The sequence below is a fragment of the Zosterops lateralis genome (assembly GCF_965231275.1).
Source record: "Zosterops lateralis genome assembly, chromosome: 8".
NCBI lineage: Eukaryota > Metazoa > Chordata > Aves > Passeriformes > Zosteropidae > Zosterops > Zosterops lateralis.
In genome coordinates, this window is record NC_139768.1 from 28731700 (window position 1) to 28746684 (window position 14985).

General features: G+C 40.4%; 1 protein-coding gene across 1 annotated transcript in view; it reads right to left on the reverse strand.

Annotated features, from left to right (window-relative positions):
- Positions 1-14985, reverse strand: part of ANK3 (ankyrin 3) — a gene marked incomplete at its 5' end in the record, with an annotated part of 195921 nt that overhangs the window by 130823 nt on the left and 50113 nt on the right. The window contains 5 exon segments of the mRNA XM_083866821.1: positions 696-881; positions 4257-4355; positions 7789-7887; positions 8273-8371; positions 8872-8973. Coding sequence (XP_083722947.1) covers positions 696-881; positions 4257-4355; positions 7789-7887; positions 8273-8371; positions 8872-8973 — 585 coding nt within the window.

The window sequence follows — 14985 nt, forward strand, 5'->3', positions numbered from 1 at the left end:
GCACGCCCAGCACACACGGGAAGCTCCACAGGTTGGAAGCCGAACGAGCGAGTACTTTGAGTGCTTAATTGTTACATGTTTACCAAAGTTCTCCAAGCAGCAATTGCACAGACAACTGGTCAAATGACTTCACTGTACAGAGCCTACAGCTCACCCCTGCTTTCAGGAGTGGCTTTCATTTCCAAGAGAATTGTCCAAATAATATTTTGTTTATTATTTTCCATTTGCAAGGTTTCTACGAGAGAAATTAACCCTGATTTTAACAGAAAGGGAATGGGGGAGAAAGAGGCAAATCAAATGCTATTCTTTATCAGGTGTCAGAGGAGGAAGTTCTGTGTAACTGCAGCAGAACAGCTCACACCGAAGAAGATCTCCCCTGGTCAAATGACTTCACTGCACAGAACCTACAGCTCACCCCTGCTTTCAGGAGTGGCTTTCGTTTCCAAGAGAATCATTCAAATAGTATTTTGCTTATTATTTTCCATTTGCAAGGTTTCTACAAGAGAAATTACCCTCATTTAAACAGAAAGGGAATGGGGGAAGAGGCAAAGGAGGCAAATCAAACACTATTCTTTATCAGGTGTCAGAGGAGGAAGTTCTGTGTTCTGCAGCAGAGCAGCTCACATCAAGGGAGACCTCCCCTGGATGTGGTCAGCACCTGAGAGCACCCAAGCTCCTTGCTTTTCCCCACTGACCTTTGACTCCACGTCAGCGTTGTGGTCATTCTGCAGGAGCAGAGCCGCCGCCTTGGTGTCGTCCTTGCGAGCCGCGATGTGAAGGGCGGGCAGGCGGACCTTCCCCTTCGTGTCGTTCTCCAGCAGCAGGGAAACCACCTGGTCATGGCCCTGCTGCAAAGCCACTGCCAAAGGTGTGAAACCATCCTGCAACACACAACGGGCACTGTCAGCGCCTGCTCCAAACCTTCCACAGCCTGGGAAGGGGAAGCGAAGAGATCTCAGCATTATAAACAGGGCTGGCCCACACTCAACCAAGTGCAACAAGTTAAACATACCCTGCAATAACCCTGAAATTAGAATAAAGTGCTGGTGAACAAGGTTCCAAATACTCAAAACACCTTTCTGGCACTCCAGACACAACATAAAATTATAAGACACAAATGACTGAGACTCGAGGGAAGAAAAAAGTGTGAAATTACTCAGAAATTTGCAGTTGATTATACAGATGCTTATTTAGGTAAGTGCTTAATTATCCAAAAAAGTATAAAAAGTTGGAATATTAAAATTACAATTGCTAATGATGTCTCAGCATTAAATTATCATCTATTCCTTACAGATTATAATCTACATTTTTATGATTATTTAAAAAGACCCTAAACAACCAACCAAACAAAAACGAACAAAACACTTGAGCTCTGTCCTCTAATGTATTTTATATGTGGATTTAAAATATAATAATTGTTCAAAAATACCATATTCTCCTAATATAGTGATGCTCTACTACAATTTTTCTTCATGAAAATTTAAATAATTTGATAGACAATCCTCTTACAAAAAAAAGTCTTTTCCTTTCAGATTTGCTAATAACCAAATTGGTGGAGAATAACAAACCTGAAAAAAGAAGGTTTTTATTTAACAGATTTTAGAGCAGATTCCTCAAATACATAAAGAGTAGTCTGGGATTTATAATTTTATGTTTTAATTTTAATTTTAATTTTATCCTATGGATTCTTAGAAAACTAAAGAATGAAGGAGTTGTCATTTACATCCTGCTCCATCCCAAACATCTGTCATTGCAACCCAGGAGCAATTATCTTTGCCCAAGATAATATCCATAAATCACTCAAAAAATCACAAAGGCAAACTACTTGGGATATTTATTTATTCAGTTTTTCTCTTGAATATATCCAAAGCCTCTATCACCAAACCTCATTGCAGCTTAGCAAGCAAACATGTTCTTTCACTTTTTAACTACTGCTATCCTGGTGAAACTGTGTAACTGTGAAATAAAAGTGCAGCAGTGACAGAAAAAGGTAGATCACCACTCAACAGGGCATAGTTGAAGTGTTAACTCTTTTAACTTTCGGAATAAAAAGTAATGTTTTCAATATGGAATTTCTCTCTCTAGCTTCGAAACAAAAAAACACCTTAATCTAGGATTAGAAACAGGAGGGGTCCTGAAAAGAAGAGCTTTTTCAAAATTTTTGAGGGGAAGAAAATCCAAGAAAATCATGGAAATTCCTGGATCCTAACAAGCAATTTCCACCACACCCTCCCCACCCCCCAAGGAGTTTCATGCACCTTTAACCAGGTTTCTCTGCTGCCTGCAGCTCCCCATCCTCCAGCAGCAAGGGCAGGGCACGACAGCTACAGGGACACAGGGTGTGAAAGATGCTCTGCAGCCCTGAAGGCCAAAAACCTCCCTGGGCATCCCCACGAGAGGGCTTTGGCAATATTGCTCAGCTATATGAGCAGAAATGGGGGCTTTTGCCTGGAGAAACCCCGGAGACCTTGGCTTCCTGTTCCATTTACACATCCAAAAATTCAGCCGCTTCACCGAAAAGTGATGTAGACACCCACAACATCTTTTCTTGTAAGGAAATAGTATCGACTATTTTCCTTTAAGTAGATTAAAACACCATGACGGAATAGTTACTTTTAAAGAATTTTTAGTTAAGTGGCAATCCTTTAGTTACAGAAGTTTTTGCACTTAGAACAATAAAGAGAAATCAGATTTATAAGAAAACTTGGACCAAGAGAAAGTAAGAAAGAACCCATAAGCAAGCAACTGTCTCAAACAAGAAAGGCAATGAAGGTGCCACTGTTTTGTAGTCTGCTATCTTCAAAGGAATTCTCCATGGATAAAATTAGATTGCACCTTATCATCAAGCTGAGATGGAAAAAACCTAAACTGACATACAATGCTCAAGGGAAAAGCAATACCAAGCAAACCAAAAAAACCCAACCAAATACCCCTTCAAATTTTTTTTTAAAAAATCTCTTCAGAAAATCATACAATGGCAAGAGTATTTTCAGAATTCAGAACCTTCTGTCCATCTCTAGAAGTTCCATGTCTTTCTTTCCAAGTTTTTACAAAGAAATAGAAATTAGTGCTCTGAAAGCTAATTATCAATTAATTTTCCAGATGTAAAGTATTTTATTTTGGTATTTCTTGACTCTCATATCCTTGAGCATTTCCAGAAAGTTGTGATGCACACTTCTAGTTACAACTAACTTTTAGTGATTTTGGAAACATTGTTTTGATCCATTAGCAATTCATTTTTCACAGTGGAATAAGATTTCCTTTCAGCACCATTATACAGCGATACTATGAGGTATAGTGGCAAGAAATTAATTGTGCATTCTATATTTTTCAAAAACTAGGCCTTTTTCAAATAAGCATAATTTCCTTAATGGAAACAGTACTGGTAGAGCAATTAGAATTCAATAAATATTAAAGAGAGCACCTACCTTTTTACGTTTTGGTAGCAAAATCTTTGTTATAAGACAACTGAAAATTCACCAAATTCAACACTTTTCTCAATGCCATACATTTACAGATATGAATATATTTACAAATTAATTAATTAATATATTTACAAAATTAATATATTTGTCATTTATTTTCCTCACAGGCTGTCTTATTTGAGTTAGAATTAATATTTGTTATTTGAGTTAGAATTGCCTTTTAAAGAAAGAAATAGAAAGTGTTCTTCTAAAAAGATCACAGAACGTCTTCAAGGATGGATCCTGCATCTGTCAGCTTGAAATTCTCCCTGCAGCACCATGTGGGGTAACTGGGTGCCACAGAGAAGGTACCAACATGGTAATGAAGCAGTTCAGGAAATGCCCCAAGCCCAAAGCAACCGTGGGTTTTCTCTGATACCCCAGCGCTGCTCCAAAGCACAGGTGAACAATTGTTCCTGCCTTATGGTTGTTGCCCTTCTCATTGCTCACTATTTTTAATAAGAGCACAGAGAACTTTTATATTATACACACAGCTTTCCTATGTGAGCACTTAACCTGAAAGATTAGCAGTTATGACTAAGAACACATCTATATTTAGAACTGTCTCTGGTTAAAGGTTTTGTTTTTTTTTTTTTTTTAATTTTAGAAATAGCAAGAGATGGTTTAAATTGCTGAAAAGCCCATAATCCTTTTCATTAGCACACTTCACCGAGACAGCTTTTTATTCATCTTTAATTTCGTATTTAAAAGACTAGTTTGATATAAGCTGGCAGAAATCACTGCTGAAACACATTTTGCTTTGTTCGTAAAGTGTCAAATTCAAACTTTTACCTCTGTGGCAAGGCTTTGACTGGCACCATTGTCAAGAAGAAACTTAACAACCTCCAGGTGGTTTTCTTGGGCTGCCATATACAGTGGAGTGAAGCCATTCTGAAATACAAAAACAAGAGTGTAAATACCCCACAAACATTTCAAACATAAAACAGATCCACCAAATGAGAGAAGATTAGGTGAGAAGTGCAAAACCTGTTTGCTCACAGATGAGTTAATGGCATGATCTACACTGGCTTAAGTGAAGATGGGAGAAGGGTAATATTTAAAAGGACACAGAAAAATCTTTCAACTGACCAGATACAACTCCCACAGCTAACTGAGAACACTCCCTTTCACATCTGTTGTGAAGTTAAACTAAAAACCCATCTGGACTGATGATTTGGTGGCCATGAGTTATGATTCCTGATAAATACAGCCACAGCACTGGAAATGCAAAACGGGACAGAGAAATACAATACAAGTCTGTGGTGAAAGCAAGAGCAGAGACTCTTCAGAGTAATCAACATTTTTTTCTCTTCTTTCCATTAGCTTTGACTTCTCTTTCATGTGTGCCAGCTGCTTCTGCCTTCCATCTCCTCACAGAGCTGCCTTCTGAGCACACTCTGCTTGTGGGCACTGAGCTACTTCATATTTCAGGCACCAGGAGATGTGAGGATCATTGGTTCTCAGCAGTCTGAGACAGGTTTATCAGTGTTTCCGACCACATTAGAGCATCTCTCAAATTATGCTTAAGTGACTGATTTCAATCAATGCAATACGAGTATTAGAGGCTGAAGAGCTTAACCCATTCTTTGGTGAATGCTTTTCTCTTACAGTCAGTGCTTTTGTCTTTGTCTTAGGTCATAGCCAGTCGGAAATTGAATTTTTTGGGATTAATATTGAGGCAATACATTTTTTACCTTTTGTTCTGAGAATTTCTGAAATATCTGCTACGGTTACATAGGACACTGACCTAGATTTTGCAGAAAACCAATGGGTTTTGTTCTGCAAAAACAGACGAGCCGAGAGGAGTTTGGCCATATGTTTACATCAAAGGAGAAACATCACCGTTCTGGGCCCTGGAGAGATGTGGAGGGAGACCACAGTCTCAGAGCTCTGGCAGTGAAATTGGGCTGAGCTGTGGCAGTGGAACAGCTGAGAGACACCTGACTGTCATAGCAGAGGGGCACAGGGGCAGGGCACACATCCAGCACCGGGCACAGGTGACCCGAGGACAAGCACGCGGTGGCACTGGCAGTGGGGACAAAGAGGAGGTGGCAACAAAGGACAGCTGGAGAGGAAATGGATGCTTGATCCAAGAGGAGCTTTGCCACCAGCGAGGCAACAAGCAGCTGTGAAGCCACATGTTCACAAGGCCTGCACAGGTGGCAGGGCCTGCTGCTGTTCCAGGGGTTGGATATTTTGGTCTCTGTTCAGGAAAGCCCAAAGCAGGGGCTGAAGGGCTCACAGAGCCCATGCCCAGGGTTAGAAATGTGTTAATGCACTCTCCAGAAAAGGGGTTCAACACTTCAACTACCATACAGTCATTATTCTACTTAATTAAAAAACAGAGAAGCCAGGAAGCACTTAATAAGTGTATCCCTCATATATCACACTATAAGTTATTACAGTGAACAGCAGCCTGCTATTTGTCCCTATCATTTCAGAACGTATTCTATATTTACTTACTAACTCAGCTGGAAACAAAGATTAAATTTTTTAGCTTCAAACATTTGCAATTAGAAAGGAAGCAGGAAACACTACCTAATTTTTAGCTTCATGAAACAATAGGCAAAAAGTCTCAAAACCAAATATTATAATTAATATTGTTATTTTAATATTATTATATTATAATACATAATAATATTATAAAACATTGTAATAATATTGTTTTAATGTTATTACTTTTCTCCTAAGTTAAGTTTTTGTAGGGTTTTAAATATCTTTCCACCCCATATTTTACATTTGCTTCTCTCTTTATAAAAGGCTGGAATTGCCAGACAGTCAGACAGCCACAAGTCTGAAAAAACCATTTTGTCTTGAACGGTAATAAATAGCCCTTAGAAGAGGGGTAAAATTCAGCCCCAGCTCAAACTTATGGATTGTTTTCTGTTTGTTTTTTTTTTTTTTTTTTTTGACAGGAAGATTTGGTTAAAGAAGGCCAGGAAAGGCACTGTAAGCAAGGAAAGAGGAGGCAAAGCTCAAGTGAAGCTCAGTACCACAGATGAAGCTGGTGCAGGGCAGTTTGGTTACAGAAAGCACCAGGGACCTCCTCCAAAGCTGAATCCCATCTGGGGTGTCTGCCTGGTATTGATGTGCAATAGCCAAAAGATGTGTTACATGGGTGTTCCAAGTAAAGACATCAAAGGCCTCCATAATGGGATGGGGGAGAAATAAATCTTTAATTCTGGTATGTTAGCAAAGTAAGAGTAACATGTGGCAAAACCTTAGGGTGTATGGACAATGCAGTTATATAAGATGTTTACAATCTCAGATTATTTTTAGTTTCAGGGCTGAATACACAAGTTCTCAAACACAAGCAGAAAAGAGCCTATCAATCCCATCTTGATTTATTTCTTTAACAGGAAAACCATGGCAAATATTTCTGCTTTGTTTTACTTCTTAACAGCAATTGGAGATTTTATAAAAAAATACTTTATGTTGTTGTTGTTCTCTTTAAATTTAAGTTATATGGTTCTTGGAACCAAATGGTGGTCTATCAAGCTAGTATAAAAGAGTAAGAAAGAAGAACTGAGCATTTATTTCTTTTGTTCAGGTGAAAAAAAAAAAGAAATATAGACCACAAATAACTAACATTCTTGAAATAGATCCCATTAAGCATTTTGTTCATATTATTTAAAGACCAATAAAAAACCCCACCCTCCTTCTCTAAAATGTAATTTTTTTAACAAACTTTTTTTTTTTTTTTTTTTTTTTTTTTGCCAGCATCTTTATAATACAGAAAAATGGTGATCCTGGCCAGACGAAAAGACTGTCTCTTGTCTGACACTGCCAGCCCCTGAGCAGGGACAGCAGGAATGGGGTGCCATGCAGGACACATGACTTTCAGCAATCTGAGCTTTATGCATTTTTTGAGCCAGAGTTTTTCTGTTTTGTTTTACTGCTTTGCTTGTAGCTCCAGTACTGTTTTCTCTTATTTCAAATTCTCTATAATAGACCTAAACATTTTTTCAAAGAACTTGAACCAAACTTACAAACTCTGCATATGCCTGCAGTACCTCCTCATGCAAGGAAAGGGGATGGGCTCAACTAACCCTGAGACAGTGAAATATGTGAAATGGGATCCCTTTGAATACATTCTTTCCCACTCTCCTGTTCTATCAGTTCTCTCCAGCTCTAACAAGTCATAGGACACTCCTGGGGCAGTTTTGAGGTTGTCCTCACTTACTATCGACCCTATTTTCAAGAGTCAACATTAGCACAGTAAGATCTACCAAATATGCTTGCTAATATCAGAGTTTCTAAGAGAAGAACAATTTTAACACCAGCAAAGTTGTTGGTAGCAGCAAACAGGGACTCATGGCCTTACCTGAGACTGTGCATTGACATTGGCCCGATTTGTGACCAACACTTTGACGACTTCTGCTTGTCCAGCGAGGGATGCTATGTGCAATGCTGTGTTTCCTTTCTGGAATTAGAGATGGTGACATGTGAAAAGAGTGCAAAACTTGAGCTTGAATACATAACAAAACAATCAAGAACATCTGCCACTTTAGAATATAGTATTTCTTGCTGAATACTTCTAATGGCTGTGTTCCTCTAGAAGACATGGCATGGACAGAAACCAAAGCAGGAATATACAATTTGTTCTGTAAATTTCCTCCTTAGCAATCTGGGACATTTACTATTATCTACTGTCATATGTAACTGTTTCTATTAAACAATTATTGAGATCCCCCCCCAGCAGTGGAAAATGGGCAATTGCTGCTGCAGCAGTCTGTAATCACTTGGCCAACACCTCGTGCCCAGGCCAGCAGTGTGAACAAGGGAACAGGAAGATAGGCCTGACTGACCTTTGTGGCTGCATCCACACTGGCACCTCGCTGGATCAGCTCAGAGACAACCTCTACGTGCCCTTCTTTGGAAGCGAGATGGAGAGCATTCAACCCATTCTGATTTAGAGAAAGAGAGAGGAAAAGGAAAAGCAATTAGGAGGATTACCAAGTGTTTTCCAGTTTACCAAGCATATGGGGGGACAAACTATTCCTCTCCCACTGAGAGAACTGCTTACAAAAACTACACTTAGGTAAACTTGACAAGAACCAGATTATAAGGACAGAGTAAGAATTAAATCAAGAACTAGATTATAAGGACAGAGAAAGAATTAAATCAAGATAAACTGGCTCTGGGCTCTCGAATTTTGTGTGCTGTTCCATGATCTAATGCAATATAAATGGAATGAAAGATAAGGTAGCACATTTTCCAAGTGTAAGTGAAATGGGTCTGGGTAAAGGGTTTTAAAAGAAAAAAAAATAATTGGATAAGATATGTAAACATGCCTCATCAAAAAACATGTAAATTATCTTTGACATGAAGTGCAAATATAATGAGAAATCTGAGAAACAGCAAGAAAAGTATTTATCCAGAAAATTTGACCAAAATATTCTTCAACCTGATTTGAAATGTTGATGTCCACTCCATTTTTTAAGTAGTCAAGAGCCTTTTCCAAGTTGCCAGCTCGAGCTGCTCTTAGGTAACTTGCATTTGTGTCAGACTACAAGAAAAAAGGAGAAGTCCAATTAGAAATTAGGGCACAGTATAAAAACACATTTTGGTAGCAAAGAAATTATTAATGACACAGCATATTGTACATCCACTTAACGAGACATGAAAGGATCCCAAACCACCCTCTCAAATGTGGGTCAAACCCCGAGCAGGCTTGACTTCACACATGAACATGAATTATGGAGCAGTGTCTCACACGCAAGGGCAGCAGCCAGGGACACATCTGGCACCCATGGTGGCAGACAGCCCAGGGAAGCTCAGGACTGGGCTGCAGGGAAACCACAACACTCCTTTCAAAGTGCCACACCACTTGCAATGTCCAACCAGTACTGTGAGAACTAATCTGAAAGATTGAAAAAAAACCCCAAAACAAAATACTGAACTTTGATGGATTAGGTTGGTGGAATTAAAAACCCTATGGTTCTAAAAATGAGCACATTTTAAAATCTCCTGTCTGCTAACATTTTGGTCTATTTTCTCTCTTCTCCTTCATTTTAAGGCACATTTTATTGACAATGCCTGTCCACATTCAGTGAAGAAGCCAGAAATCTCTAGGTACAGGGCCATTATATAAACTTCATTTTCCTTTTTTTCAGACCTTGCATTAAAGATAGCTATGCAAATTTACTTTATGATGACTTCAGCTTGAACTTAACGACAGAAGAAATGTTGGTTAAGTCATGACAGAATCACTGAGAGCAAGTCCCATCCCCAGAGGGTTTTAACAAGTTATGCAAATATCCATGGAGGACAGTTTAGATAATGCTGATCCTGCCTTGGAGCAAATGCAATGAACTGGGTTAGCTTTCAAGAGGGACAAATCACATAATCTTTGACTTTATCTATGCCACAGTCTTCCCTGGCATCTTGGGCAGTCAATGTATTTTTGTGCCCTCATCTAGAGTGGTAAAGCAGGAATTGTCTGGGTTCTTTCCCTCTCAGTATCATTTCATCCCAGACTTAAACCATTGCAGCTACCAGTGCATTGAGATATTTTAATGTTTTCAAAGAGTGCAACAACTACTTTTAGAATAAACAATAAAGGCAGTTAGTGCTAAATGAAATACGAAACACCCTGGCACCAAAGTTCTGTTACTTATCTGTTGCTCAAATAAAATTTTTATTAATCCAAAATTTCTGGATTTGTTACAGAGTTTTCTCCTCTCCTGTTAACACAGCCACTGCAAGCTGGATGTTGTGTTCAAGCATTGCTCCAAGCCCATCAAAAGCCACCTTCATGTGCAGGATGAAGCAGCCTTGGGCATGATGACAGCAAAATGAAAAGTGGGTAGTGCTTTTCTCCTTGTACCCATACAAGCTACAGGATCATTTTACCAGTACTTCCAATAAAACAAGCTCTCCCTTCTAAGGAGGAAACCATTACTTATAAACTCCTCATTTTCTGCTGAGTTTTGCACACTTTGCATTCCACTTTGCAGTGATAAGTCACCAGCTCACAGCATTCCCTGCTCTTTATCATTCATTTGCAAGCATGCCACACTGATCATTACAATCCAGCTTCTGCAATGTCCTTCCAACAGAACAGCCCCAAATACTGGTGTTCAGTCAGGCTTTCTGAAAAACAAGGTGCTGCTGCAAAGTACACAGTCATAACTGTAGAGACTATGGGGAGGAAAAGCTGCCTTGAGAGCTGCTTTGATTTGGGAGATCATCTGAGTTGTGCAATGCAGATTATTACAGGAGACAGGTCATATTCTCAGCGCTTAGCAACAGCAGTCACTGGGGTAAAAAAACAGGTCAGCATTTTATCAGCATTACTGAAGGTATGAGGGAGGACTCAATAGAGCGGGAGCCTTTTTGTCAGAGGGTAGTGGCATCTCAGTTTGGCACAGTCAGCAGGGGGACCAGAATTAACATCAGCTGTTTACAGCTGCTCCTGGGTGGGGAATGGATGTGCCAGAGCCGCTCGCTCTGGAAAATCAGATTCCGCCAGTGGCATTAATACACGCCAGACAAGGAACACTGCTCCTCTGCAGACATGTTCCCATCTATTTGCTCCAGCAAAATGGAGGGGCAGAGGCAAAAGGAGCAAGAAATAGTTGATAATCACGTTAATCCCTAACTTCAATTTCACTGTGGAGGGAGAGCAATGCCTGTTTCTTTTACAGACTTGGGCATGACTTTTGGACTTAAGGGTCCTAAAGACTTAACGACTCTTGGAAGCACTCACTGACAGGAGAAAGGATAAAGTTAAGGTCACAGTCCCCGCCTGGGGCCATATAAAAATGTCTCAAACCAAACTCAGGTCCTGCTAAGTGATGCACAAATCCACTCCAGAAATCCCCTAAGCTAGCAGCATATCCTTTGCTAGTCATTCCTCAAAACTCACTCCAAAACAGCTACAAGTGTCCAGACACAGCACTGACACTAGTAGCCAGTGGGGCTGGTGAGGGGCTGGGCCCAGCATCCTGCTCACCTGTTAGCCTGGACTCTCAGGGCTCAGACAGCTCCCAGCACAAGGGCACTGTGCAGGAAAAGCAGCACTGACACATGCAGGCATGACAGCAGAAATGGGGAAGCAGCCAGAGAAGCTGACTTGAATAGCACACAGGATAACCCAAACCCTCCCTCAGTTCAGCTGGTCTGAGCTGGCACTTCCAGTTTCCACCTTACTGGTTTCCAGTTACCTGAACATGATGTGGGCCAGTGTGTGAAAGTGCATGAGCTGCCTTAGCACACAGGGTGTAACAGATTCCTGTGCTCTGAGAAAGGTGGAAAACTTGTTTTTCTGATCTTGGCTGATGCTCCCAAGCCCTCAGATGGGGTTAGCTCACCCTTTCTGGGCCACCATGCACAGGAGCTTTGAGATTTGCACACAGGGATAACAGACTGAGGGTACAAGAAGTTCAACATGGTTTCTGAGAGTCTCTCCATCCATTTCCACTTCTACCATAAGCAGAAACAAGCAGTAACATTAGAGAGAAACAGGGACAACCTTTTTGGAAACCAAAAGCAGTTTCAGCCTCTCTGAAAGCTTCCAGTTCCCCTATAACTAAGGCATTACTTCAGACTTGCTCAGAGAGACTTTTTTCTGCCTTGTTAAACATGTCACTTCCAAAACCACAAGAACCAATGAACACTCTCCATCCAAAATATAGGGAATTGATCAAAAACATCAATCCAAAACTTTTACGTTTCTGAACCCAAAATTTCCCAACTTTACATTTGTATTTTAAGCCTAAATTTGTTGGGTTGTTTTTTTTTAAAATACCTCGGTAGAGTAGAAAAATGTTATTTGCAATTGGCACTGTTTTGTTTAAAAGAGAGCCTCTTGGAGTCCCTGCTAGAGCCTGTAAATTGCCTCAGTATTACAGACAGAAACAGCACCAGGGACTAGGCTCAAATCAATGGAGGATTTTAAAGATCAAAGGAGTGCAAAAATAATGTTAATAATTATTTATCTGGGTTGCCATCATTCCGGGAAGTCCATGTCATAAACTGATAAAGGACCAGCTATATGAAATGCATTAAAAACCACAGTAGGGGGAAAAGGATTTTGGGTTTCCAACCATCACCCAAGACACCCATGTGCTCCTCTCTGTGGGCAATTCTTCTCCATATGCCCATTCCCACCTTCCACGCTAGCTGGCATCTGAAAATAAGAACCCCACACAGAGAGAACAGACACAGACACTCTGTCTACAGGATATTCTCCAACCAGACCTAATACATTCATTCTTCACTAATTAAACCTTAGTATTGCTGAGAAGCATTCTGGATGCTTGCAGCCAGTTCAGACCCCTTCCTCTTTTATTGTGCTCAATCTCAGTATGAAATGAAGATGAGAATTGGCTTTTGATTCTCCATGGTCTGGACAAATATCAAGGGAACAACAAGCATGGGACACACATCAAAGCACCCTGAATCTCAGATGCTGTTGCAGTCAGCCACAAAGATTGCAGCCCTTCCCATGCATTTGCCCTGGATCCCTGATGTCAGGCTGTGTCCCCAAAGCCTTTCCCTGCTCCCTCTTGGGCTTCTCCTGTGGCTGCTACCTTTTCAAACTCTATATGCAGTTTAAAATTAAAAAGCAAGATTTTTAGAAGTGTTTTAATTTTTGGAGAGACAAATTTCAGATGCTGTGCATGGCATTTAGTTCTGAACTGGCTATTCAGAGAGTATTTAATAAACAGTGGATTTATGGGAGCACCAGTACTGGTGAATGCATAATATCAAGCTTTCTCTTCACAGATGGAATGATTTCTCCCCTCTCTCCCCACACTTTATTGGAAGAAAAAGGGACTGTTTCTAGTTTTAAGAAATGTGCAAATGTACTCAACTGGCTAATGAAAACAGGTTTTATGCAATGTGTATTTCTTTTAGATTTGTGTATTTCCGTTTAACATTGATGCTATTAAAAATCCCTTCTCTAATGCACAGCAGGCTGATGAGCTTGCAGACTGCAGGCTGCCTGTAGCACACAACAGGTTTTCCAGTCTGGAGCTCATTTCCAACATTCATCCAGGGACATCTCAGGAAAGGGCTAAGGCTGAATAAGCTGTGCTGGCAGCAGCACTCAGTCTGTCAACCCTTCTTTACCTTATGGTCCCCTAGTCCTGCCACAAGATGAAGAGTCTGTGGTACACAAGGACCTGAGAACTGTTTCCCCATTTTGAGGAAAAGCTACATGAATCGGAAGTATTTCTATTACAGCAAAGACTAACTCCTAAATCACTTGGATATTACCTTAAGCCTCCAGAAAATGCTGATGCTGACTCATGCTAGCAAATACATATTCACTCTCCTTCTTTACGTGCTTCCAGTGAAGTAAGAGATTATTTTTCATGGCTAAAGGTAAAAACTATTAGCAAATTTTTACTGACTGTCAGTCCAGGGTCTGGTCTGGTTTTTCCATGGCACTAGAGAGCATCCCTTAAGAAAACATATTATTTCCCATAAGAGAACACATATTATTGAGTGAACCCTCAAAAGTGCAAAGCCATTATTTTTAACATGCACAGGCCTCCTCCCATACTGGTGGTATTTTATTAAGCTCATCTCTCTTTCCTTTGTGTTCTGCTTACAGTGGCTTCTTTTTCAGATTAAAAATCCAGTCTTTTTTTCCACATTGGGAGCAGGGTTTTGTTTTTCACTCCATCTTTAACAGTAGCTGTTGTGAAGGGAAACCCCCAGCAGGTTCCCATTGTGCCAGAGCAGGATGCATTCTGGCTTGAGTCCCAACAAAAAGATGCTAACCATGCCTAACATTTGTTGTGGGGAGAGGCAATGACCTCATTTTAAGGGATGAACTTATGTTACTTCCATTTGGAAATGTGCTTGACAAAGAGAGTCTTTACAGCAGCATGAGGTGACCTGAGGAAATGGATGATAACATTTTTGCTAGATTTGATAAGGGTGGGCTTACTGCAGCCATTGGCAATTTTTTTGCAGGAAAGCTTAACTCGGGTACTAAGCACAACACTGGAAAAGGGAGGAACTTGGCATTGCCTGGATTTTGCTCCTATGCTAATTTAGAATTTTTTTCCATGCAAATGTGTTACCCTCACTTGGTAAGCAATGAAATTTTATTCCAAATAAACTACAGTGGCCAATTAACACTAGTGTCCAAACCACATGAAATAAACCAGTGACATCACTGTCAAGAGGAGACTCTTCATCCATCCTCCAAGGGGCTCTAATCCCTCCTATCTCTCTGCTAACTATACCACTATTAAAATTTTTCAATGGTATCTTCTTTATTAGAAAGGGGGGTGATTGCGCTGGATGAATGATACTCTCTGTGCAAACAAGTGCTCAGGCTTTAGAAACCACACTGCCATATGTGTTTTCTTCTGATAAGGATGTACCAGCCTGGGGCCAGCCGCTAACTGCAGTTGTGCTATTAATTACCCTTCAGAGACATGCCTTTGAGATCACAGCCCTGAACACAACCTCAGGGCAACAGGAAAGGCTCCACTCCTAGTGCCTGACAATTCAAAGGACACATCTTTTGGCTAAGGAAGGCCAGATGTTTTGAATA